At 48.9% G+C, this 27,043-nt stretch overlaps 1 protein-coding gene across 5 annotated transcripts in view; it reads left to right on the plus strand.

Moving 5' to 3' along the window:
- The window catches only part of lrp1aa (low density lipoprotein receptor-related protein 1Aa), a 180,466-nt gene that overhangs the window by 68,284 nt on the left and 85,139 nt on the right, over positions 1 to 27,043 (plus strand). For all 5 annotated transcript variants that reach the window (XM_088633603.1, XM_088633605.1, XM_088633606.1 and 2 more), the window contains exons 7-19: positions 7,541 to 7,703; positions 8,838 to 9,060; positions 10,852 to 11,041; positions 11,463 to 11,606; positions 13,576 to 13,812; positions 14,544 to 14,724; positions 18,025 to 18,247; positions 19,059 to 19,248; positions 20,395 to 20,517; positions 21,166 to 21,306; positions 22,165 to 22,290; positions 23,340 to 23,456; positions 24,859 to 24,939. In XM_088633603.1, the coding sequence (XP_088489729.1) occupies positions 7,541 to 7,703; positions 8,838 to 9,060; positions 10,852 to 11,041; positions 11,463 to 11,606; positions 13,576 to 13,812; positions 14,544 to 14,724; positions 18,025 to 18,247; positions 19,059 to 19,248; positions 20,395 to 20,517; positions 21,166 to 21,306; positions 22,165 to 22,290; positions 23,340 to 23,456; positions 24,859 to 24,939 (2,139 nt within the window). The remainder of the gene's footprint in view (positions 1 to 7,540; positions 7,704 to 8,837; positions 9,061 to 10,851; positions 11,042 to 11,462; positions 11,607 to 13,575; positions 13,813 to 14,543; positions 14,725 to 18,024; positions 18,248 to 19,058; positions 19,249 to 20,394; positions 20,518 to 21,165; positions 21,307 to 22,164; positions 22,291 to 23,339; positions 23,457 to 24,858; positions 24,940 to 27,043) is intronic.

Here is a 27,043-nt window from a genome sequence, read left to right on the forward strand (position 1 = left end):
AATCATTTTTTCCTTGCTGGAGTGCCCCAGCTGCTCTGTGAAAAAAAAAAATGTCATTGTTCTGGCAGTTTTCGTCTTCAGCGGCTTCCCCTCTCTTTCCAATATGGTCTTGGTCTTCAGATGGTAGCCCAGATTCACGGGAGCCAAGTTGGAAGATGTTTGCCTTGCAGCAGCTCGCGTGGAAGTGCTCTGCAAGTTGCCCGACATCTTGAAAATGCCACAGAGGGCTGAGTAGTTATATATACAGTACATCCAGTCTATCTGTATAAGAAGGGGGTGGCACAGTGTCTGCCTGTGTGTCTGTGTGTGTCTGGATGTCCTCTGGGTGCTCTGGTTTCCTCCTACAGTCCGAAATCATGCTGGAAGGTTAGTTGGCTTCTCGGTAAGCCGGCCCTGGTGTGAGTGTGTGCAGGTTGGTGTCTGTATGTGCCCATCCACCGTGTGCCAGGCCTTGTGCCCGATGCTTGCTGGGACAGGCCCCGGCTCCCCTGCAGCCTTGAACTGGACCAAATGGCCTGATGCATGGACCAGTCTTGTTAAGAGGCATCAACCAGCCCTGAATGATGTCAGTTTCATCTTAGCAGTGTTTTGTGGGAGAAGGAAATTGTCTCCAAAAAATGGGTGGTTATTTGAAGCGTTCATTGGTTTTGTTTTGCAAAAAGAATTCCAATAGGCCTATCACACAGTCTAGCTTCCAAAGAGCCCTTAATGTCAGATGGCAAACAAGTAGTAGATAAGTGTCTAAGAAAGTGCCGTGGGTGTTGCGTTGTTTTTGGCTTTTCCGACGTTGGTTTCCATTTACCGGAATTGGAGCGGGAAAAAGCATGTAATACTGGAAAAATAGTGACCCCCCGCCCCCCCCCACCCCCTTCTCGGTACACATGTGTTTTGTGCCGATTTGGAGCGTCGCTCTACACTTCTGTTTTTTATCTTGGAGCTAATCAATGCCGTTTGGAACAAGCAGATGGAATTTATTTGTATTGGAATGTGCATTTAATGAAAAAAAAGCCTTTTTGGGAATATCCCTGTCCTAAGTCTTGTAAACCTCAAACCTTGTTCAAAGGCCAAGTTTCCTTTTTAGAAATCAAAAGCCTGGTCCCATTTTTGTACAGCGCTCAGTAAGAGAGAGTTTTTTCTTGTTAAGTTTAAAGATGAGTTGCTTTTTGTTTCTGACGTAATTTTTTGCGCGGCTCTTCGCTGTACGTGTTGCCTGAAACGCTGCAGGACATGCTGTGTGATTTGTGGCTCAGCAGTTGTATCAGATGTTACCCAGCTTTTTACAGTTTAGGCTGTGTGCACATTGCTGCAGGCCTGTTGAGCAGTTTATTTATATAGAAAATGCAAAGTCCCTGAGCCAAGCAATAGCTCCTGGTCCAGCTTTATTGAGGGACCATGGGCTGGGCAGTCCTCTAGGATGTACTGCCTAGTTTTCTCCATACCACAGGATCAAGGACAGCTTGCACTGATTCCCCATATATAGAGACTGGCAAGACATGGACTATGACCAGTCCTAAAGTGGCTTAGAGTGGACCACTCTTTTCTTGAAATCCAGGGGGATTTTGGGTAGGCATGTGATAGGGTGCTTGTCCAGTGTCCAGAGTCCATAGATACTCATTCTTGAGCTCAGGTGGAGTCTTGCAGATTGGCTTTCTTGAAGGCAGACGTGTCTTCCGTGGATAAAATTGTGTCCTTGTGTAAGGGCGGGAGAGGAGCTTTTTGGACCTCTTTATGAGCCGTGACATACCGGGTATCAGTGGTTTTAGCCCCGTTTCTTCTTCGAAATGCCTGATCCCGAAGTGCTGACACGAATCAAGCACCAGCCTATAAAAACGTGTTATCTGCTGAGGTAGAAAATTCTTTTTTTCAAATGCTTAAGAACCAGTAATAACAAAACAGTTCCATATACTAATAATATTGTTTTCAAAATAGTCTGGCACAGCCGAACATCTGGTCCATGTGTTATGACTATCTAGAATAAGTCAGTTTTACTCATTTTCTTTGCACAGTGTTCTATAAACAATGCGTGGTTGGCTGACTTTCCATAAATCTACCATCTATGAACGGGCACGAGTGTCAAAAGATTTTTTATTTTTTAGCATTATTGTATGCTGGCTATAAAGGGAACAATCTATTTTTCATTGAATTCCACTGACATTCATTGCAAAATTATGTGCGATTACAGATCAGGCAACCTGATCTTCAAGCAAGACGTATCGAAGATAGAAATGTAAAACTCTGTAGACTCTTAATGACCTATTATCGTTTTATTTCATTTTTTATTCACTTTCTACTATTCACTTTATTTTAGTAAACAATCAAAATCACCAGTCGTAAGTGAGAACAAAAGTCTGATAGACATTGGCAGCGTGGAGACCCTTTGATACAGCTGGGATTAGAGTTCCCCTGGTCATTGAAAAAAACAGTGTGAACTGACGCTGTCTGGACCAGCAGCAGATCTTATCAGTTAATTAAAACTTTTCAATAAGATATCAGTCTGCATCAGACTTTTCAAAAGAGTTTGAGAAACAGAAATAGGGAGAGAATTGTATAACGGGAAGGAAAGAGGTGTTTGCTGGATGAATTCTGAGCCCCGTGTCATGGAATTGGCCTTTTGAGAAATTTGTAGTTCATCTTCCAGTCAAAGGCTGCTTTGTGAAGAGCGCTGCCAGCTGATGACACATCACCTTGTTGCTGTCTAGTGAGCAATTCTGTCACAACACCAAGCTGAATACCCGTGTGACCGGAGAGTTCGGTCTGCGCTCAGTGTTCTGAGAAAAAAAAGGAAGTGTGCTGTTGAACCGACGCAACAAGAGTGTGCTGACGTTGCTCGTGATGACCTTCAGACGAGTGGACCGCTCCCGACCTGACCTTCCTCCTTGCGTGGTCAAATTTGATCTTCCCTTCCAGTTTGGAATAAGTGTAGCCAAGCCTTCTCTTGGACTGGAAAGAGTTTCTTCATAGCTCCTTTCCATAGCTCCTTAAGTGCTGGAAGGAGTCCGCTGGCGCCCTGGTCGCACACTGCAGGCCCTGGTCGCAGACTGCAGGCCCTGGTCGCAGACTGCAGGCCCTGGTCGCAGACTGCAGGCCCTGGTCGCAGACTGCAGGCCCTGGTCGCAGACTGCAGGCCCTGGTCGCAGACTGCAGGCCCTGGTCGCAGACTGCAGGCCCTGGTCGCAGACTGCAGGCCCTGGTCGCAGACTGCAGGCCCTGGTCGCAGACTGCAGGCCCTGGTCGCAGACTGCAGGCCCTGGTCGCAGGCCCTGGTCGCAGGCCCTGGTCGCAGGCCCTGGTCGCAGGCCCTGGTCGCAGGCCCTGGTCGCAGGCCCTGGTCGCAGACTTCAGACCCTGGTCACAGTCTTCAAGAGGGGATCCGTAGACTGGCACCCAGGCGGGGGGCGGTGTGTGCTGGATATCAGTGTGGAGCTTGTGCTTAACGCACAGAGGGGGAGGGGAAGGAAAACATTTTTTAGAAAGAAGGGAGAGGAGGAGGAGGTGTGTGTGTGGGGGGGAAGTTAGACATAAAGAGCTCCCTCAAAGGAAGAGCAGTGCCAGCTGTGAAAACAGGAGACTGTATAGGAGGCACAGTGCCCAGCCTTGCACAGCTGGGTGCAGAGAGTCCCACGGCATCACAGCAGCAATCCAGCTGTGGCCCTTCAATAAGAGCAGTGTTGTTGGGGGGGGGTGTCTCTATAGTTCCATATATTAATAATACTGTTTTGAAAAGTGGGGGATGGGGTGGAGGAATGAAAAAAACCTTTTGGAATTTTGAAAAGGGATTATTTTTTTTCCGGCGTCTGTTATAATGTCGCTTGAGCGTCCGCGGTTTCTCGTTTCTCACAAGTCTTTTAAAATAGTCTGGCACGGCGATGGAACTCGCCTAACATCTGGTCTCCATGCTGCTGTGCAAACAGCTAGGATGCGGCCGCAGGGGTCGCTGTAACTGTATCCCTCTGCCCCCCGTGGGGCCCGTTTGTTTTTATACACCCTCTCTGACTTTTATTCCCGGAGGGCAAAGGGCAAGGGCCTGTTCTTAATGCCAGCTCCTTGGGAATGTTCTGGGACCCCAGTAGTGCACACCTGCGAGGTGCAGTGACGATGCCTTGTGACCTACGCCCCTTTGCACCCCCCTAATGACCCTGGTTTGACAACAGCCACTGTCTGTTTGTACAACTAAAACCCCATTTCCAAACATCGTAATAGGTGGTCTGCAAAGGGTTCATGGAGTCAAATCCATCATGTAATCTAACACGATTGTTCTCGTAGATAAAAAGATAGACCAGCGGTAGGCTGGGGTTATCCGTTGCAGTTTTTTTCCTCTGATCTGTTTTTTTTTTCCCCCCTTTAAAAAGCACTGTCTGCTTTGTCTTCCTGGCTGGCAGAGTAACACAAGAAGTAACCCCAGTCTGAGGTCTGGCAAAGTTTCGGTTGCCAATTAAGACGTTTGGGAAGAGGCTGAAAAGCGCCGAAGACGTAGCGTTTTGGAAGAGTAGAGTTTCTGGAAGCGTGTGCCTGGCTTCTTGAGCCGGCTATTGTCTCGCTGCCCTGTTTGGATCGTTGCTCAGCGATGTCTTGTGACAGTGAGTCAGTCGGGGTGTCTTCACATCCCGTTTCTGCACAGATGCTCCCTCTCGCACGCGGGCGCACACACACTTGTGAGGAGACTTTTCCCTTGACTCTCTGTCTATTTTAATTATTGCATACGCCGCACACAAGGTAAAAATAGACCAGAAACAAATAGCTCTGGTAATTTCAGATTGAAAAGACGGAGCCTTTTGGTTTATAAAACAATTTCATTGCTGACCATTCGCCTGACCAGGTTTGTATTATATTTGTAGGAACATTACCCCAACCTTTACGTTCTCAGCGATATTAATGTACTGAGTATCAAAAGAAATGTCACACCCTGCTTATTATTTGTATTTTTTTAGAAACTAAAGTATATACACTTGTTTAGATTGGATTAGCATCATTGTGATTAATTGAACATCTCTATTTGATCATGATACGCTCAAGTGACTTTGTTCCTTAAGCGCTAAATTGCTTCATTAGTCTGAGAGTTAATTGGGCACATGAGCCTCGTGAAAATCAAGAAAGAAAATAACACTCAAAAGCCTATGTACCCTGCTGATCAAGAGACCATCACCATGAGCATGTTAGAGGCTGGGATAAAACTGTATCCTTCCTTATAGAGTGTTCACTGACAGCAACGTTTAAGTTTTCTGAGCTGGAAAGATATAGCCAAGCTCCATTCCACAGCTGAATTACAGAAATATATAAATTATGCAACCCCCCCTTCCCCCATCACACTAGCCTGAGCACTTTGTATTATTAATTTATTTATATTAGAAACCTTACTTATTGTGGTATTTAATCTGTTTGCCCCATCCACACGTTTTTTAACCCTCTTTATCTAGTAGAGGGTTGCAGGGTAGCTGGGGTCTGTCCCAGGACCAGAAAGGCACAAGTCAGACACCAGTGCATCACAGAGCACAGACTCACACAGGGCCGGTATTCCCAGAAGCTAACTAACCTACCACCATGTCCTTGGACTGTGGGCGGAAACCAGTGCACCCAGAAGAAACCCAAGCGAACATGGGGGAGAACATGCAAACTCCACACAGACAGTACCCCGGGTCCGGGATTGAACTCGCTGCCCCAACACTGCAAGGCAGGAGTGCCAACCACTGTGTCACTGTGCCGCCCCTCCCCAAAACGAACCGTCAGTTCGGAAACACTGACCTGGTCCGTCACGGGGGACGTGATCTGGGGGGAGCGCGAGTCACAGCAGCTTGTCTTCGGAAGCCAAGTCTTCTTCAGCGGATGAGTCATCTTTATGAGTCATCTTCATCGTCAGTGGCTGTCCCTCCTCGCCTCGTGAATGGGGAGGACTGTCTTCCATGGATCCAGGTTTCTGCATGGATCTGGCATGCTCTGCAGGTGTTGTCTGCGTCGCCAGCGTGGCACCGCGGTGCTGAGCGAAGCCCTTGATAGTCCAGAGCAGCAGTCTGACCGACGGGGGAGCCCGTGCGTGATGTTCTGGGTGGCAGTGTCTGTTCAGCACTTGCAGTGATTGAAGGCGTCTGACTGCATCGTGCATCATTGATCGTGTCCTTGGACCCCACCTGCCGCCTTTCCTCCCCGCAGGATCGGGCCCTTCCCCATGCTGCTGCTGTAACAGGGGGGCTCTGCTCTCCAGACTTGTCTGCGCATGCGCACGACCACACGTGCACAGTAGCTACCTTGGGTGTTTCGTAGTAGTGAAAAGCCTGGCACAGCAGCCTGCAGCAGGGCGGTGCATGCAGTGCTGCCCTTTCAGTTCATTCGGCCTCCAGGAACACTCGGGGGTTTGTCTGTTATAGCTACACGTGCTAACTAACTGCTGCTTGGTGGCATGCATTCACATAATTGGAATGCCATTTGTGTCCAAAAGAGTATTAAACAGATATTAAGTCATATCTAAATGTACCATAAATATGCAGGTGTCTTTGGAAGCACACAGTAGGATACTGTTTACTGATGGCAATTCTGGAACAAACCTGATAACATTTATGTTAGTATTACCAAACAGACACATAAACAATTCCTGAACAATACAGCATTTTGGTATGCGTGTGCGAGCTGGTATGTGTGTTCAGCTGTCTTATGCTGTTTTTGCTGTGCTGGATTCCCTGACTTCACAATGAAGTCAACAGCCCCTTTAAAGGATCAGTTCTACATCCATTTAATTCAATTAAAGATTTCTTATTATTTATGACACTCCATAATGCTATTGGCCTTCTTTACAACCTTTTGTTAGTGGAGGATATTTAGGTCAATTTTGATTTGTCCCAATTATTTCACTACTTATTTTCATTTACTTTTCCCAACCTATTGCAACTGCTGGTACTGATGTTGCCAAACCAACAACTCAGACAGCATGTTAAGACCCTTTCAATAAAGGAAACAGTTAAAATAGTCCTATCGTTCTTGGAAAAATTGAGTTTCCCAAGAAAGAAGAGTCTCAGTTGGTCTTTTTTTATAAACGCTGTCACGAGGTTTGTCCCATCTTGGGTTTTGGTCTTTGACCAGTGCCAGGTACTGGGATCCGGGGATGTGGGAGGGGAGCTGTAGGATCTAACTTTTGAAAGTTGGGCTACACATTAACTGCCCAGGCAGGAAGGTGGAAGACAGATATTACACAATGTAAAATCAAATTAAACATCAGGCTACAAAGTTCACACAAGCAAGCTGTTGTAGTGTCTGCAGGCCCTACTCCCACAGCATGAGAAATAAGAAGAGGTTAACGTTCCAGTAATGGCAGTTTACTGGAACATTTTGTGAACCTTATTGATCTGTGTGAACTCAAAGTCCCACTTTCCTCTAAATTCCTTGTTTTCTGTTCACCGTCAGCGTAACTTGGACAGTGGTTCAGTACATGTACATTTAAAAGTAATGAGTCATTTCTCTATTTATAACACAGCTGCCTGTAGCTCCACTTGTGGTTTTGTCAGTGCACTCCCAGTTCTGACCTCTGCTCTTTTGCTCACTTTCTCCTGTCCAGATGTTGAGCAGATGGCCATTGACTGGTTGACGGGAAATTTCTACTTCGTGGATGACGTGGATGACCGCATTTTTGTCTGCAACAAGGATGGGGCGACGTGTGTCACACTGCTGGACCACGAGCTTTACAACCCCAAGGGCATCGCCCTCGACCCTGCCATGGGGTGGGTGAGCCCGTCTGTCCGTCTCTCTCTTGCGTTGTTGAGGTTTTAGCTAGGGGAAAGCAAAGCTCCCTCAGTTCTGCGTTTCCCCCAATCACAGCGCAGGCCTCCGCAGTTCCACCAATCATGGTGCACTGTTTCTTTTGTTTTCCACCAATCGGTGTGCACCCCCCTCCACCAATGACATTGTGTCCCCATGTGTTCCATCAGTCACAATGCTGTTCACTCACACCAAGCTGTAAAAGAATCTTGTTTTTTTTTTGTGTGTGCATATCCATAACATGCAGCTTTGCAATTTATTGAATCAGTCATATAATTAAGCAAGCATAGTAGTGGGGGGGCTACAATGAACAGGAATCCACTGAGTACCACCCTATGAAATTTCACAATTTTGGTAACCAAACAGATTGAGAAATATAGGATGAAACCTCAAGGAACAGAGATGATTCACCTAAAACAATTAAATCCTGGAACAGATGGTTAAACGATTATACAGACTCAGCAGTCTCCTTGAACAGGTTTTGGCTGTTTTTCTGGACTCGGCATACTGACAGAAGAAGAGTGGAGGATCAGATATACAGTACAGGCGATGACTTGGCACACGCAGTCATGTCCACTGCAGGGATATAACCCGTATGCAGCAGAGTTAGTCAAAGGCTGTGACCTTCCAGCAGTTTTCTTTCCAAGATTTTAACAAGCTGAACTTGGCTAAAGCAACGTACAGTTAGGATTGTAGTTAAATGGCAAACAATTTTACACATCCAAAGAGTGTGTGTTTGCCTTCATCAGAAATGTAGACACTTTTCTTATTTCAACAAAACACATGTACAAAAGGCATGGATGAGTCTGAACTGTTTTTTTTCTTTGGCGTTTTTTTTGTACTGTTTCTACATATTCTGTGCTGTTTTTATGTTATTTTATGCAAACACAGTTTTGGTAGTGTTATGAACATTTTCACAGTCTCTTAAAATCCTAAGAAAATGCCTAATAATGCCAAGTGATGCCAAAGCCAGGCTGAGGAGGCCTGGTGTTAGAGTGTCCTGCCCTGTGTTCCTGTGTTTCAGTGTAGCCGCTCTCTGAAGTGTGAATAATGACTGCGGAGATCTCATTCCCTCCCCTGTCTGCTCCATTCCCCAGGAAGGTGTTCTTCACCGACTATGGGCAGATTCCCAAAGTGGAGCGCTGCGACATGGACGGGCAGAACCGCACCAAGCTGGTGGACAGCAAGATTGTCTTCCCCCACGGCATCACGCTGGACCTGGTCAACCGGCTGGTCTACTGGGCCGACGCCTACCTGGACTACATAGAAGTGGTGGACTACGAGGGCAAGAACCGGCACACCATCATCCAGGGCCTGCTGGTGAGTGAGACCGACCGGGGGGCCTGATCGGGGCGTCGGGGCTGCGGGCGGCGCAGCCCTGCAAGAGCAAGCCGGGGCGTCCCCCTTGAGTGGCTGGGAAAGGCAAGGGGAACCCCTCTTTTGGAAAGAGTGATGGCGGTGGGTGGTGGGGTTCCATGTTGTCGTTTCGGGGGACAGTTCACGGGACAGACCAAAGCAGAAAGCTGCATTGTACCGTCAGCCGCGGGTCCTTATGGTAAACATGCGGCATTGGGTGGCAACTTGAGAGACACCCCCCCCCCATCAGTGCTGCCATGCTCTGCCTCTTATACCCCAAAGCCTCCGTGACAGTTCACTGGTGCAAGACCCCCCAGTCAGGCCGAGGGGAAGTGAATGATAGGGAGCCATCAAATAGAGAAGAGGGAAATTCCCACCTAGCATGAGCCCTGTACCTGCAGAGCACTGCTTGGATCTTACTGCCAAAGGTCCAAGGCTGTGGACTGGGTCTCTGAAGGGCTGTGCAGCTGACTTTGGCAGTGTGGTTGGAGGTCCGGATGCCTCACCGGATGATTGAAGATTCAGATCCTAGCTGACTCACAATGGAAACAAATGATGACATTATTCCGGACAATATAACTTACAAAGAGGTGCTACAAAAAGTATTTGGTAGGACCTGTAGATAATGGTAATCCCCAGTAAATCATTGCAGATAAAAGCATCTTCCTGGATGAATGCTTTAATTTGTAATGCAAAAACACAATCCTGCATGCACATTTATCCATGTGGTTGGAACAAGGAGAGCACACAGCTGCGATAAAACAAATAGTACCAAGTGAAGCAGTCACAAACACGCCTCGCCCCGTCAGCTGAGCTGTGTTGGTCATTCAAGGGCCTGCAGGCATGTACACCAGCGGTGTGGAGGCATTGTGAGAAACCCAGACAGCCTGGGATGCTGCGATTTAGATAACGGAAGAGGGAAGGTGCCCATTTATCCAAATGGGAATTCTCAAAACAAAATTCCCAACAAATGGTGGCAGATCCATCGTTACCATTTAGCAGAAGAATAAAAAAGTGAATATGCATTTCTTTCTTTGTTTTGTTAATTAGCGGTCTTAGAAGGCAGCTAATTAACTGTGATGATGGAGGTGGCACCTCCATTGCCAGGCTGTCACTGGAGTGAGATATGTTTGCTGTTCAAACTCCAGGGACTTGTCTTTTTTCATTTGGCCAGGCTACTTTTTAGGTAAACAACTGCATTGATCGGCCAGTGGATTATAGCGCTATGCCTTTCTAAACATATTAGCAGTTCCTGATGTACTGCCCAGCTGTCACCCATCCAGGGGTAATGATGTTAATTTAGTCTCCCGGTTTTAAAAGTGGAGAATGTTAAGTAGCCCAAGCTATTTGTCTCTCTTGCTGTATGAGTGAGAGGGTTTTGACAGAGCGGAGTCACTTCGAACACTAAATTATCGAGCGCTTGCAGTTGTTAGCACTGATGGGCTGATATTGACAGGGTGGTGTGTGCATGAACAAAAACACAGAGAGCATGCAAAACATTGGGAAGGTCCATGCAGCCACTGGCATAACAACATAATAACACAAGACAGGCTACAGGTGAGAGAAGGTTGTTCTGTCTATATTGCCCGTGTGGCAGTAGTGAATTGAGCTGCCTTGAAGTGCCTCCTGCTCCGCTGGGCATGGGTCAGACGCCGAGTTCGGACAGCCTTGGACCGGACAGCTGCGCTCTGCTGGACCGGCGCTGGCAGCGGAGATTTCCATCTGCCCTCACCCCTCTCCCTGCCTCGCCCGCAGATCGAGCACCTGTACGGCCTGACTGTCTTCGAGAATTACCTCTACGCCACCAACTCGGACAACGCCCACATGCAGCAGAAGACCAGCGTCATCCGCGTCAACCGATTCAACAGCTCCGACTACCACGTGGTCACTCGGGTGGACAAGGGGGGCGCCCTGCACGTCTACCACCAGAGGCGCCAGCCTACAGGTACGTGGGATTGTCCCTGCATGCTTGTGCGTGCCCCTTGATGAGCTGGCATCACATGTGGGATATATTCGCCCTGCCCCCCCTCCTCCCAGATAGGAGCTGCCTGCCGTGATCCATGAATCAGGAATTCGGATAATGGCCAGATGCATGATTTCTGTAGTAATTCATCAGTGAGAAACGAAGAAAGCGTCCACTCATGCCGGCTGCAACCGTGGGGCTTTTGGAAGACCGGGCTGGGGATTTAACGCTACGCATGGGTCGTGGACTCGCTTGCTCAGTACATCCGTGCAGTCGCCCTTTCCATTTGATGACTTCACTGGGCACGGTGGAAAGTTCCCTGTTCACAGCCGCCACCCCAGATTGCCGGCTGGTTCTCGCGGTCAGGCTGACCCCCTCTCCTCCCTCCCTCTCTCCCCTGCAGTGCGGAGCCACGCCTGTGAGCCGGACCAGTTCGGCAAAGCGGGCGGCTGCTCCGATATCTGCCTGCTGGGGAACAGCCACAAGACGCGCACCTGCCGCTGCCGCTCGGGCTTCAGCCTGGGCAGCGACGGCAAGTCCTGCAAGAGTGAGTACGCGGGCACCGGGCACGCTCAGCCGTCTTCGTTATCTGATTCTCTCACTGTCCTCTACTACAGCAGCAAATACATATACAGAGAGGTGGCTCTGTGGCTAAGGATATGCGCCTGTGACTGGAAGGTTGCCGGTTCAAATCCCGCGGCCGGCAGAGGAATCCTACTCCGTTGGGCCCCTGAGCAAGGCCCGTAACCCTAACTGCTCCAGGGGCGCCGTACAATGGCTGACCCTGCGCTCTGACCCCAAGCTTCTTCCTGTCTGTGTGTCTGTGTCTCCATGGAGAAAAGCTGGGGTATGCGAAAAGACAAATTCCTAATGCAAGAAATTGTATAGGGCTAATAAAGAAATATTATTATTATTATTATTATTATTATTATTATTATTATTATTATTATTACATAATGTTAAGTGTTGCATGTTAAAAATCAATCCGAGCCGTGCAACAATACATATACACACACCTCGCTCTGCCCATATTATACTCCCAGTACGCTAATCTGATAGATTCCTACAGGAAACAGACACTTGCTTAGTGTTTAGTATACCGATTGCACAGGGAGCAAAAGATTTCTTGTATATGTTTTTCTTGGCCACTGGCATTCTGCAACGCCTCTCTGACGATAGCAGGTGAAACTGGGAAGAAAGAAGGTGGGAGGGGTTATCAGTGATCAGCTGAGCTGAAATACGATACGGCTCTTTATGCCGTTTCTGTGATCGACCAATTATTTTACCAGCATGAACAATTCTGCCCAATTTCATTACTATTTGCATGATACCTGCCCACTTGACTGCAATTGGAATAGGCCATTGAGAGTAGATCGGATCTCAGTTCTTAGCTACAAACCCCTGTGTCCGCACACTGCGGCGAATGAGGAAGGGCAGACATGCTCCTCCAACATGCCCACCTGCAGGGCCATTCCCCATCTGACACACTGAGAGATCAACAGTGCTGACAGGAGAAATACAGCACTGAATGGAGACGGGGTGTAACTCTTACTGATCTGACTGCATGCCTCCAGGTACACAGTTGACTAATGTCCCCCCCCCCCCAAGCAACACTGTAGCATCTGTGCTGTGCCACTAGCAGAGTCCTGGCCACAGTCAGATAGCAAAGTTCTCATGTACCTTGCAGCGTTTCTTTTTTCATCTGCTCTTCTTTTTCCCCTCGGTCTTTTTGGGTGCTTTCTCTCACCTGGTTGTCTTCCACTACCAGTTTCTGCTGTCTCTCTCTCCTTGCCTTTTCTTCACGGAGTCTCTGTCTGTGGCTGCGCCTGTTCAGTCTGCCTGGCCTTCTCTCTCTTCCTTTGTCTCCCTCTTGCTCTCTCCCTTTGTGTCCCAGTGGAATTAGGAAGAAATGCCGTGAGATAGACATAGGGACTTTGTCATAGATTCGCTGCTCTCAGACTCTAGGCAATGCATAGAAGCAAAAACTGAGGACCAGCAGATGAATTAGGAAGACAATCTGGGGGAGCATAATCTATTCAGTCTCAGTATCTATATACTGTACACAGAGGATCGGATTAAGGTCTTCAGGGAATACTTCAAGATAAATGCAGTGAGGACAATGTTGCAATGTTGGGACATGACTAGGAATTGGTTAAAAGCTAATTTTGCTTTAATGTTTGAGACATTTTCAGAGAGAGGTATGGAATGTATTAAAGCATTATTAAAGTATGGATTATTAAAGAAGGGAATGCATTACCGGGACACGTCCTGGACATGGAGGAGCTGAGCGCTCCGAGTCTGGCTGTGATGCTGTGACACATGGCCTGTTGCTCCGCGCACAGCTTGCTGCCACTGAGCGCTCCGAGTCGGGCCGTGATGCTGTGATGGACGCCCTGTTGCTCCGTGCACAGCGTGCTGCCAGTGAGCGCTCCGAGTCGGGCCGTGATGCCGTGACACACGCCCTGTTGCTCCGCGCACAGCGTGCTGCCACTGAGCGACGCTCTCTGCCCCCGCAGAGCCCGAGCACGAGCTCTTCCTGGTGTACGGCAAGGGGCGGCCCGGGATCATCCGCGGGATGGACATGAACGCCCGGGTGCCGGACGAGTACATGATCCCCATCGAGAACCTGATGAACCCGCGGGCGCTGGACTTCCACTCCGAGAGCGGCTTCATCTACTTCGCCGACGCCACCAGCTACCTCATCGGCCGGCAGAAGATCGACGGCACGGAGCGCGAGACCATCCTGAAGGACGGTAGGGCCAGAGGGCCACCGCGGCAGCCGGCGGGAGTGCCAGTTGCGACTGGCATTACAATGCAAGCAGCCCTGTTCCCTGAAAATGCTCACAGATGTAATGCCAGTCACGGAATTGCACCTGAAAAAAGAGCCAGCAATAAGAACTATAAGGGGCTGGCTGGATTTGAATAAACAGCAAAGATCCATTGTGGAAGGCAGTGTAAAATACTCTACAGTATTACAGGCAGACGTTTTTGGTACCACAGTTGGATGAGTAACAGGGTAGAGAAACTGCAGTTTCTATCAATAAAAATCTGTTTGAGATTTGGTAGTATGAGTTATTGAGACAAGGGGTTCCTTATCCTGGGCCTTGGGATCCCCAAACCTGTTGGTTTTTCTTCTTGCCGAGCTTTCCGTTGCATAGTTTGGCCAGGAATAAGATTTGAGATCTTTATTTTCTCTTCAGCACTCCGGAGGTTGTCTTTTAACTATTGTGTTCTGTAAGCGGCTCATGAGTTACATTCTTCCGTGAGCAAACCTTTTAACCTTCAAGAAGAGATGAAAAGGGCCCCTCGAGTGAAGTAATGAGCTCGGCCGGAATGAAAGCCAGCCGGCGTGCAGTCGATTGCCCTGGTTTTGCCGATCGATCCTTTCCTTCACGTTTGTCGAGGCAGTGGTGCCGCCGCAGTCTGACTGCGGTCTGGGGCGGCTCGGTCCGAGTGTCACAGCCTCCCTCCCCTCGCCGTGCAGGTATCCACACTGTGGAGGGGATCGCCGTGGACTGGATGGCCAACAACCTGTACTGGACGGACGACGGCCCCAAGAAGACCATCAGCGTGGCTCGGCTGGAAAAGGCCTCCCAGACGCGCAAGACCCTGATCGAGGGCAAGATGACCCACCCGCGCGCCATTGTGGTGGACCCCCTGCACGGGTGAGGAAGAGAGAAAGAAGCTGACCGACGGCGTAGGAGAGCAGAGACATGTCCCACTTTCCATCACTGTTAGTACAACACCAACACTTGAACAGGGCTCTGTCAGTGTGAGTACAGCACCAACACACTGGTGCTGACAGAGGTGTGTTCAAGTGCAGTGTGAAATCACCTCTGTCGGTGTGAGTACAGCACCAACACACTGCACTTGAACACGCCTCTCGGTGTGAGTACAGCACCAACACACTGAATTAAAATGATACATCCATATGCTATAAATATAAAAAAATCTTGATTTATGCACAAATTGTTTATATCAGAGTTCAGAAATCTTACTTTATGCGAGCTCAGTGTGTACCTGTAACTTTGTTTCCAAACAGATTGTACACATGTACATGTACAGATGATATTCTTAAATCATACTCCACATATCCCATCCCATGCAAAAAGACAGCAGAATCTCATAGACATGAAATGACTGCTCAGCACAGCGGTTGTGACTGGGAAACATGGCAAACGAATCTGGGCGCAAATAACTGGAAGGCTATAACAAAATAAAAGCTGCCTGCAAACGTGTATTGCGTCTTGGAGAGATGAGATGATGCATGAAGACAGACACCTCTTTCAGGGAAGAGTGACATTTCTGGATGTTGCAGCCTGAGCAGTTTTCCTCTCTGAAAAAATGGTACTTTGTACTTTGAAGCACATGTGAAAAAGACCAGGTTCATGCGATGCCCCCTACAGGTCGTCGGTCCTGAGCACGTCTTGCACTCTCCCTCTGCATCCTGCTGGCTCCTGAGTGACAATGACTCTCCCTTCTCTTTCTCTTGGGCTTTCTGGCTCTGCTGCCTCCCCAATCAGACCTCATTACCTCTGCTGGTTGTGTTATCCTTGATTAATGACTGCTTTTTCAAATTTAAATTAATCTTCATTTATCATTTCGGAGCTGCTGGTGACAGAAATAGATTGGAAAATTGAACCCCCTCCTCCCAGCCTGCTCCCCCCTCTTCGCTGAATGCAAAGGAGCGCCACATCCTGGCCACCTGCCCTGTCGCTCTGAATATCACCCTCGCCATCCTGCGGCATGTTCGTTATCACCTCCTGTCAGTTCAGCCTGCTTTTGCATCTGCTTCTAATTCCTCTTTTACTGTGTTTTGAAATGCTCCTCGTTCGGCATTAATATGCCTGGCACACCTCATGGTATCTGTGTGTTTATGGCCTGTGTTTCCTGCTCTGACTTGAACACTGTAACCCAGTTAGCTAGGAACAGGAGAGCCACCTTGCAGGACACCCGATGGTTAGGAAGGGGATTCAATCTTTTGAGGAACTGATACTAGGAGAGTCTGATCTCTGAGCCTGAAGTGAAGGCATCCCCTGCACCAGAATAAAAATAAATCAGCTGTTGAAGCATCCTCATCATTCTGTTCTGCAAGGCCACAATTAAATCGTTTTGCATTGAGATTTTTCGTTTCTGTTAAAGCTAATGCGATTAGTAAAATCAATAACATTTTTTCAATTAAACCAGCACAGGTAGAATAGCAGCAGATCTAAGAGCAGGATAAAAGGACTACCCTTCAATCACAGTTGTAAAGAATTTGGGGAAAAAAAGAAGTGGTGAAAAGTTATAACTTAGTGATTCCCCTGTACAAATCACAGCTCTCTGATCCCTTGCCCCTGAAGCATGCATGGTGTTTGGGCCCTTGTGGAGGACTCGCCCTTTACCCCCCTTGCCCTGTGCCTCGTTAGAGTTAATGCAAAGACTAAGAAAGTGACTGGGGATGTTCCTGTAACTTCGAAAGGTCGAGCCCTTTTTACAGCAGTGTCGATTTACACAAAGCTTTTGCCCCCCTTGTGCCAACACAAGGATCTTGGTGGGCAGAACAGCTGGGTAGCACTTTCCAAACTGGGCAGTCGTGAAATCTCAGCATTTTTAAAAAGAAGAAGTTTGGGCGTGTTACACAGTGCTCCCCCCTTCCCTGGAGCTCGATGGCTTGCTGTATAGAAAGGCACGACTCCCCTTATGCTACAGATGGACGTCTGGTGGTGTACTAGTGTCCTGTGCAGGAGGCAATCCTGCTATCTCAGTCCTCTTAGTGCTGCGGACACTAGGATGTGCTCAGGACTGACGAATGTGGGTTTCCCTGCTGCAGAGATCTGGATTAGTGATGAGAAGCAACGTCAGGACTGGTGTGGAGAAGGGTGTGGGGAATTGTCTAACTCGAGCCATGCCCAGCTCTGTCCTCTCATCAATCATAACACCTTACAGGCAAAAACCCAGATCTTCCTGAGCATGTCTGGGATTCAGAAATCAAATCCCGATCAATCAGTGATCTGCTCTCCTCAGCTGGCGCTCTGCATGCTGCTCAGTGTGGATGCCTGCCCTTCCAAAAGAAGTCCTGATCAGAAACTGATACTGGGACACCATGTGGTTCTGATTAGTGGGGGGGGGGGACTGCCATTGGGCCTGCATTCCAGTGATTCCTGTTAATGCAGAGCGTGCCCAGGGCTTGCAGGGATCAGCAGCAAAGGCCCTGTTGGTTAATCGTGACCCCGCCTCCCACTGGCACTGAGCACTAGAATTCACAGAGAGAGGGGCTGTTATCCAGTTCACCAGCGCCAGGCCTGGCCACTCCAGTCGAAGGGAAAGGGACTCAATGAAATTTCAATTAGACATTAGGAGAAGAAGATACCCTGTTGCTCAGTCCCTTGCTCCATCGCCTCTAGGTCACTGCTGAAGACCACAAGAATTGTATGCTGATACCTTTGTAAATGATACCTTTGTGAATGAGTGGATTTATTCCACTTCTTTTGTCATGACTAGACATCTGAAGGGGCCATACAGCAGCGCTCCTGGAGAGATCTTGCATTTAGTTTGTGACTTCATTAAAATTAATCGAGATATCATTGTGCTTTTGCTGTCATTGTGCTAATGTAAGCATATTTAATTCAGTGTTCATTAACGCACTCATTTTTTTCTGAATGGTGGCTTATGAAGAAGCAAATGTCAGATTTCATCACACAGACTGTATTCTTGCACATCTTGGTTCATTCTGCCACAATGCTGATGTCGTCACTGTGCAGATCTGTCGGGCAGGCCTGTCATTGTACAGGTGCTGTATATCGGTACACCACACCTTATTGTGACTGGTTAGGCAGAACCCAGGTGTTGTACCACAACTTGTACAGCTTGGATCGAATGTCTTGTTACCAGTATTTCCCTTCATGTTAAACGCAGTAGGAAAGGGCACTACCTTATATTGTAGATGGGTTGGTTGATGGATCCTGTGCCCGCGGCTGTTTCAGGTGGATGTACTGGTCGGACTGGGAGGAGGACCCGAAGGAGAGCAAGCGGGGGAAGATCGAGCGCGCCTGGATGGACGGCACCAACCGCAATGTCTTCCTCACCTCCAAGACGGTGCTCTGGCCCAACGGCCTGAGCCTGGACATCCCGCAGGGCGTCCTTTACTGGGTGGACGCCTACTATGACCGCATCGAGATGGTCTACCTCAACAACTCGGAGCGCAAGGTCTGCCTCACCCGCTCGCTCCGGCTTCCGGTTTACAGCACAGGGGCCCCCAAGCCAGCCGGCGTGCTGCCTCTTCAGAACGGATAAAGGGTTACGCTGACGCAGTCATGCATGGGGCGGAGCGGTGGCCCTGTGGCTAAGGATCTGCGCCTGTGGCTGGAAGGTTGCCGGTTCACATCCCGCAGCCGGCAGAGGAATCCTACTCCGTTGGGCCCCTGAGCAAGGCCCTTAACCCCAACTGCTCCAGGGGCGCCGTACAATGGCTGACCCTGCGCTCTGACCCCAGGCTCTCTCCCTGTCTGTGTGTCTCATGGAGAGCAAGCTGGGGTATGAGAAAAGATCATTCCTAATGCGAGAAATTGAAAAGGGTTAATAAAGTGATGTTGTTATTATGAATCAGCGGCAATCTGACTCCCTTCTCTTCAAGTCTGAAATGACTGATTTAGTGATCCCCCTTTAGCTTCTGCACTAACTGAGCTTTTAATCTTGGGATGGGTTTTCCATGTCAAACCCGAGACTTTCAGTTTCAATAAAACCAGCAATACGTATCTCTGTGGTTAATAAGCTAGGACTGTCTGAGTCCAGGAGGGTCTCCGCCTTGGAGAATTGCTTAGTTCTCTCTTATTGCTGAAGGACTGAAAATAAAGATAATCTGTATTGCAGCTTGATCCCCAAGCTCCTGAATCTGGAAACCTTGTTATGAATGTTATACAACCTTGCTGTGCAAATCTTCTAGGGGAAAAGATGCTAGAACTGCCACTGACCTTTAACATTTGATCTCTGACCCTTGCCATCTCTGTGATTCTGGCAGACGGTGTATGATGGGCAGGAACTGAACCACGCCTTTGGCCTGTGCCATTACAAGCATTTTCTGTTCTGGAATGAGTACCGCAGCGGCAGCATCTACAAGCTGGACCAGGAGACCAAGACCGTCACCCTGTTGCGCAACGAGAGGCCGCCCATCTTCGAGATCCGCATGTACGACGCACAGCAGCAACAAGGTATCGCTCCCCGTCTCTCTCCTGGGGTGTCAGATCCCCACGCAATCCCCCCTCCCCCCAAATTCCAGCTACTTCCTACTGAATCCTATAGCCTCACACTCTCAATGGGAGCACAGCTAGCATGTGATTCCTGTAGTGACTCTTGCCTCTCCAATACAGGGATGTATAGGATCCTTTACATAGGGAAAAAGCCTTTCATTGCACTTCTTACACTTCTGTCTTTTAAGGCATAATCAGCCGTCTTGCACACTCTTTTCAGTTTAATTTCAGCAACACATGCAAGGATGCTAAACGCCGTATTGAAATTTTAGGTTATTTGGTTAGCTTATTTTTGCATAAAGAGAGCTTGTTTCTTTCGTGTGGATCCACAGGGCTGGGAAGGGGGGCTGTTTAAGGGGGGATACGGCATCAGACACCATCAAAGGCTTCTTATCTGTACCACGAAGACCCGCGGTCTGATGGGGACTCCCTGTAATTGGGGACGGAGGAGTTGGCCATCTGTGGAGGGATGATGGGCTGGGGGATGAGGTGGGGGAGGTAGTGTGGGAGAATATGGGATCAGTTTTCTCATGTTGTCGTATTGTTCTCCTCCAAAAAACAAATGATCACCAAGAAGAAAGGCTGTTGCACACTCCTTGATGTTATATTTCAAGCCATATTTCTTTTTTTTAAAAAAAGCTTTAGCAAAAGTCAAAAAGCTCAAAGAGCATGTACTGTATGCAAGGTTCTGGGGTCCCTGCACTGTGATGGTGTTGCTGGAGCTGTGATATAGAGCGATCTGTGGTGCAGTGACAGTGTCAATGGTTTTCACCACATTGTAATCCCCCAGTTTGAGAAACACACACACACACACACACACACACACACACACACACACACACACACACACCAGGGTCAGTCCATCACAGACACAGACACGCACACAGTAAAAACTGAAGGTGCAAACAGCCGATTTGATACCTCGTAAACACTAGCTCCTTAAAAAGACAACCCTTTGGAAGAGAGAAGGTTGTTTGTACTGCGTTTGCTCTTCAGTGTAGTTATGGGATTTCTCGTTCTTTGTCCGGGCTGAGGAAGAAATGCCAGATCCTAAGACGGTGGGGTCTCTTTCCTTGAACAGTCTGTGTGCATTTGTGTTGTGCTCAGGCTCCAACGCGTGTCGCGTGAACAACGGTGGCTGCAGCAGCCTCTGCCTGGCCATCCCGGATGGGCGGCGGTGTGCCTGCGCGGAAGATCAGATCCTGGACGCGGATAACGTCAGCTGCAAAGGTACGCCTGTGGGGTCCCGGGCAGCCCAGTGGGGCCCACAGGGACAGCGAGCGGTTTAAGGTGAAGCCCAAACAGGCTGTGCAGGCTCTAGCTGATTAAAGCGGGCTGGCAAATGTTGCCAGAATGTCACCAGTCTTGCTTCAGCTTGCAGGCGCTCATGAAACATGTGCAGTTTTTGAGCAGCTGTACAGAATCTAATAGTTATTCCTTACACTTATATAGCTCTTTTCTGGAAACCCCAGTCAAAGCGCTTTATAGATAATGGGGAATCCCACTACTACCACCAATGTGCAGCCCCACCTCACTGCACATCAGCTATCAGTAGGGAGGAGAACAGAGTGATGAGATGGTTTGGAGGAAATGGACTGTGCTTCTGTGTGCGCTCTCTCTGGCCGGGCTTTGCCGGAATGATTCCCAAGATAAAGCTCCTTCATTCTGGGAATTCAAATCTTGGAGACAGCCTGGCGTTCCAAAGTCAGCTCTGTAGATGGAGTCAGCGGAGGCCAGCTGCCCCCGTGGCTCCTGTGAATCTCTCTGCTCCCGGCTTGTCTGTGTGATAAAGCGGAGCGCGCAGATGTATTATCCGAGAGGTTCCTGCGGGAGCGAAGACGATTCCGGCCTTTTTTGTCCCCCCCTCCCCACCAACAGCGAACCCGTCCTACATCCCGCCTCCGCAGTGCCAGGCCGGGGAGTTCGCCTGCAAGAACAGCCGCTGCATCCAGGAGCGCTGGAAGTGCGACGGCGACAACGACTGCCTAGACAACAGCGACGAGGCCCCTGAGCTCTGCCGTGAGTGTGCGCGCACGCTCTGCCACCGCCGTTACCGTGCAGACAGCGGGGGCGGGGCAGTGGTTGAGGTCAGGTAGTAAACATCCACATAGGGAAGGGGGCATAAATAAGGCATAAAGACTGGGCACATACAGCTCTGGGCAATGAACCTGGCCCCTCCCCCACGCTCTGTTACACTCTGCCTCACTCTGTGCCCTCTGTGTGTCAAAGTGCATAGTGTGGGACACCTGAGAGGTGCACACTTGCAGCACCTGACCTTAATGCACTCTCTCAGTTCCTCCCCTTACGAACAGGTGGGGACATGCCACCAGTCAGTCAGTGTTCTTTCTTCTGCTTCAGTCCACATGGTTCTATTTCAGCAGACACTCCTGAATGTGGGCAATCTTGAAAGTCGCTGATTAGCCCAGGGTTCACGTCTATTACACATCTCATTCGGCTTTTTAGGAAAGCAAATTTAAAAAAAGGCCTCATATAGAAAATAATAACTGATCAATTAAGGACTCACCAACCAGAAGACACAAGGGTGACCCAGGACCACAAATGAGAACCCTGTACTAGAGGAGTTTTGAAACCAGGGCTTAAGGACAGTAATAAAGCCCAAACAAGCAAGCAGATCAGTTCCTGGCAGCAGTGAACACACTGGTGAGTACAGGCCCAGTAGACACAGGTGTCCTCTAGCACCAAGATCACTGATCACTGATCTAGAATAAAAGACAAGTCCTGTGGGACTGGGAGGGTAGAACTCCAACTGGGACATAGTGAGTGCAGAGTGTACACATCTGTATGTGTCCCTGATCTAAGGAGAAGTTGTGGGAACCACAAAAGAAACTTTCTGCTACCCTCCCCTTCCCCTCCCAGATCAGCACACCTGCCCCCCGGACCGCTTCAAATGCCAGAACAACCGCTGCATTCCCAACCGCTGGCTGTGTGACGGAGACAACGACTGCGGGAACGACGAGGATGAGTCCAACACAACCTGCTCAGGTAAGAAAGAGGACAAGATGAGCCCCACCCCGTCCCCTCTCTTCACATCATTACACTCAGGTAAGAGGACAAGACGAGCCCCACCCCTCTCTTCACATCATCACGCTCAGGTAAGAGGACAAGACGAGCCCCGCCCCTGCCCCACCCTGCCCCCTCTCTTCACATCATCACGCTCAGGTAAGAGGACAAGACGAGCCCCGCCCCTGCCCCGCCCTGCCCCCTCTCTTCACATCATCACGCTCAGGTAAGAGGACAAGACAAGTCCCGCCCCTGCCCCGCTTCCTCTCTTCACATCATCACGCTCAGGTAAGAGGGCAAGACGAGCCCCGCCCCTGCCCCGCCCTGCCCCCTCTCTTCACATCATCACGCTCAGGTAAGAGGGCAAGACGAACCCCGCCCCTGCCCTGGCCCGCCCCCTCTCTTCAAATCATCACGCTCAGGTAAGAGGGCAAGATGAGCCCCGCCCCGCCCCCTCTTCACATCATCACGCTCAGGTAAGAGGACAGGACGAGCCCCGCCCCTGCCCCGCCCTGCCCCCTCTCTTCACATCATCACGCTCAGGTAAGAGGGCAAGACGAGCCCCGCCCCTGCCCCGCCCCACCCCGCCCCCTCTCTTCACATCATCACGCTCAGGTAAGAGGACAAGACGAGCCCCGCCCCTGCCCCGCCCCGCCCCCTTTCTTCACATCATCATGCTCAGGTAAGAGGGCAAGACGAGCCCCTGCCCCTGCAGGACAAGACGAGCCACGCCCCTGGATTGTAGTCTTTTCCACACAAAGCATCTTGGCCTAGCAGATTGCAGAGGCAAGTCACATTAGTGCTGTCCCAGTTCCATAGACAGCCCTCTCACGGGCAGCTTTCTGTCCGTAAGGAACCAGTGTGAGGAGCGAGTAAAGGCCACGAGAAACACTATTCTGAAGTCACTGGGACTCTAGAACTAGAGCTATCACAGCAGGTCTTTCATTCTGCATCGGTGGATAAAAAAGTCCTTGTGTGTGCAGGATTTCTGTAACGTGGTTTGTCCCCTCTCCTGCCCCTCTCACCCACAGCTCGAACCTGCCCCCCTAACCAGTTCTCCTGCGCCAGTGGCCGCTGCATCCCCAACTCCTGGACCTGCGACCTGGACGATGACTGCGGGGACCGCTCGGATGAGCCTGCCAGCTGCGGTGGGGCGGTTTTTTCCTCCTCCTTTCCATGAACACCTGGGGAGTCTGGGGTGTTCTTAGAGGATCAGAGTATTCCAGGTCTCGCACGTTTGAGCCTGGGTGTTGTCATTAGCTGTGTATTAGTGTATTCCGCTGGGGGAAGGGCTGGGATCAGCTAGTTGGGGCTCTCTCGGCTCCGAGTGGAACAGGGACCCCCAACTTTCAGGGCTTCAGGATTACAGTCCTTTCCGTGAGCTAAGATTTAAGGCCCGTAATTGCTATTCCAGATGGGGTGGGTATGAGATGATTAATTATTGGCGGTTGTAATTTTTAAACAAAGAGAAGCTTCCTTGCCAAATCTGCTGCCGTGTTTTATTGATCTGAGAACGTGTAGCAGATCTGTGGCACTCTGTGTAAAGCAGTGCCTGTTTTCAATCCTGACTTCACTTCGGCTTGTGTCCCACAGTCCTTGTCTCATCACGATACTGTCGGATTGCCTGCTGGCCTTTTAAACAGACCTGGAGCAGACTCTGCAGTATCTGGATCAAACACGAGGATTAGCAAACACTGCAGAAGTCAAAGAGACTTCAGCAGAAGTTGAGACTAGGCAAACGCCTGGCAGATGGCATTTAGAGTAGTGCTGCATTCAGGTGGAAGAAATTAAAACTAGAATTTTAAGATGTAATACACAAGTAATTGGTGACGTACCATTTTCATCTTCATCTAGACCATGTGGGCAAATAACAGAAAAAGTACTACTACAAACGAGTAGTTATGATGTATAGGTAAAAATGTAGAAATCCAATCAAAAGATGAGATGTTATCATTGTACAATGACCAGGTACAACTTCTGTTGGAATATTGTGCGCAATTTTGGTCACTACCCTACAAAAAAATATCATGCTGCTCTGTAATCTGTCCAGGGAGGAGACACCAGATGTGCTTCTTTATTTTTAAAGGAATGTCTATCTCTGACAGGCTCAAATAACTGAATCTGTTTAGTGTTGCGCAGGACAAGATTCAGGTATTTACAATACTCGAAGGCCTTGAAATATCAACCCAGTGGCCTTCTTGAGTGCCAGCAGGGAAACTTGAATCAGAGGGCACATGTGGAAACTATGGGGAAGTGTGTTCACCAGAAAAAACTTGGTTAAAGATCTGGGAGAGTCTAGAACAGGCTGCCCTTGAGCCGTTGCTCAATGAATTGAGTGTGATAGTTTCCTCATGGTAATGTCTCATCGGCATGGAGTCGGTGGCCTAGAGCGAACTTTTATTAAAAAACAGGGCAGGCAGCTAAAAGCCTCTAGGGGCGCTGGGATGCAAAACCCAAAACGGGGACTGTCTGAGATCCGTCTAAGATCGGGGTGGTTAGTAGGCTTTTGCGATGTTACACAGTGAAAGAAACCCTCCCTTCTCTCCACAGCCTACCCCACCTGCTTCCCCCTCACCCAGTTCACCTGCAACAATGGCCGCTGTATCAACATTAACTGGCGCTGTGATAACGGTAAGTGCCCCCTGCCCTCCAGTCTCCTGCTTTCCTCTCCTGCTTCCGTCTTCGTGTTCTCTGTTCCCCAGCGCTCGCAAACCGTCATCAGGAGCAGAAATGAATAAAGGGCAGCTATCCCATCTCCTCCCAGGCTCCTCAGCTCTATTCCTCCAGGGGAACAGTCTCGATGGCCTGGCAGATCTCTGTTAAAGCATCAGCAGCACAAGAATTTCAGCCACTTTATGGGGCTGCTGTAGCTTAAGAAGACTGCCAGAACCTGCTGGACTGGACAAGGAATGGATCTGAGGAGCCCTGATTTAAACTGACCTGACTCTGTTTTTTGGTTCGTTTTGATCAGTATGCCTGTGTATTGTACAGTCGGTAACATCGCTCGGCTTCAGCTGTTGCCCCTGACCTGAGATAGACACTTATCTCTTTCTCTGCCCTGAAGTCCCGCACACTATATCTTGTGCTGACCTGCCAGAGAGGCACCATTTGCGCAGAGTGAGGTCTCCAGGAAAAACAACAAATTGTTCTTCATTTGCTCCATTGCACAAAGTCATAATCACTAGAAGAAAAGCAATATCCCTCCCCCCATGACAGAACAGAAGCATTTGCTGATTTTATAGATTTTGTTTTCCTTGTTACACACAGGACAAAAGATCTATAAAAGCAGTAAGTAGTAATGCCTTGATTAGGGTTTTGTCTTCAACTTTAATGATCCAAAGTTCAGAATTGATGTTTCTCCCTGCTGCCCGGCTGTGTAAGCAGGTGTGATTGTGTCAGCTCTTTGCCCAAACACCTCCGATTGAACGAAGTTAAAAAATAATTGAAGATGTTTTTGGTACCTCTGTTTCTCATTTTACATTTCATTTTAAAGCATGCCTTCCGGCTGACTTGTTCTTTTCTGGCCCTGATGGCTGTGCTGTGTGGTTCTGCACTGTTCTCAGGGGGTATGTCTTTGGCAGGGTCCCTTGCCTCGCTCTGCTGCAGTGCTGGAGAATGGTGTAAACGAGCCTAACGAAATTAGATTTTTTCTGCTCTTTTTTTGTATTTGGATGAAATTACTAGTCTCATTTTTCTTCTCAGTGACTGTCATTGAACATATTGAGATGGAGCGGTCTTTTTGTCAGCAGCAACACAGTGTATACTGACAAGGAGATGGATATCTCCGGTATTTGTATACATATTGAGCATTATAATAAGCCTATCACTTATAACGGCAAGAAATTTACAAAGTCACAACCAGAAAATAGCAGTCTTTTTTCTAGCTATTGCATTGCCATTTGTTTGACCAGATGCAACATAAATAGACCTTAAGAAAAAGACCAGTGCGAATGTCTGAAGGGAATATGTAAATGACAGCAAACACCCCCCAGTCTTCAATCTCAGATGGTGCATTGGCATCCTGAATGGCCTTCTTCAGTTATTTTGACTCTTTAAATAACTCCATACAAAGCTGCAGCAGCTACTGTACCTAGTAGAAATCACTTGAATGACTTTCTTTGGCCACTCTGCCATTAATTGATTAACCTTAAAGAAAAACATAGCACACACATTAATAAAGGAATAAAGTAGAAGTTGTCTCCCCAGATTGTTTACAGACCTATGGGAAAAGCTGGTTGTTCAATTTTAGATGTTCATTTACACTTAGTAACAGTCCCCACCAACTTGCCTAATGTAATCTGAAGAACAGAGCTCAGAAAGAGGTTTTCATGTCCTGTGCAAGACTGTGTTGGGAGCTACAGTTTGCAGTCTGTGCTCTGATCTCCCTAGAGAGCTGTTTTCCAAGTTAATGTGCACAGGAAGTGTGACCCTCCAGTGAACTGGGGATACAACCTTCCAGAGAGACAGCTGATTGGTGCTGTGTGAGAAGAGTAAGGAATTAAGGGCGAGGGAGGAGTTCGAGAAGGGCTGATTAAAGCCAGCCTGCTTCAAATTGTAAGCAGCTAGCTGGGTGTCATGGGCTCAAGACCCATGTCAGCTGATTTGAGTGCTGTTGGAATCCAGTTTGGAAGATATCAGACCTGCATTTGCAGCAGCAAACGTCCTATTCCTTGGAGCAGCATGAAGGTGTGGTCATACTACAGGGTTATGTAGGGGATTATGTACAGGGTTATGG

Source organism: Lepisosteus platostomus, chromosome 1 (assembly GCF_059453375.1).
Source record: "Lepisosteus platostomus isolate fLepPlt1 chromosome 1, fLepPlt1.hap1, whole genome shotgun sequence".
NCBI classification, from domain to species: Eukaryota; Metazoa; Chordata; class Actinopteri; order Semionotiformes; family Lepisosteidae; genus Lepisosteus; species Lepisosteus platostomus.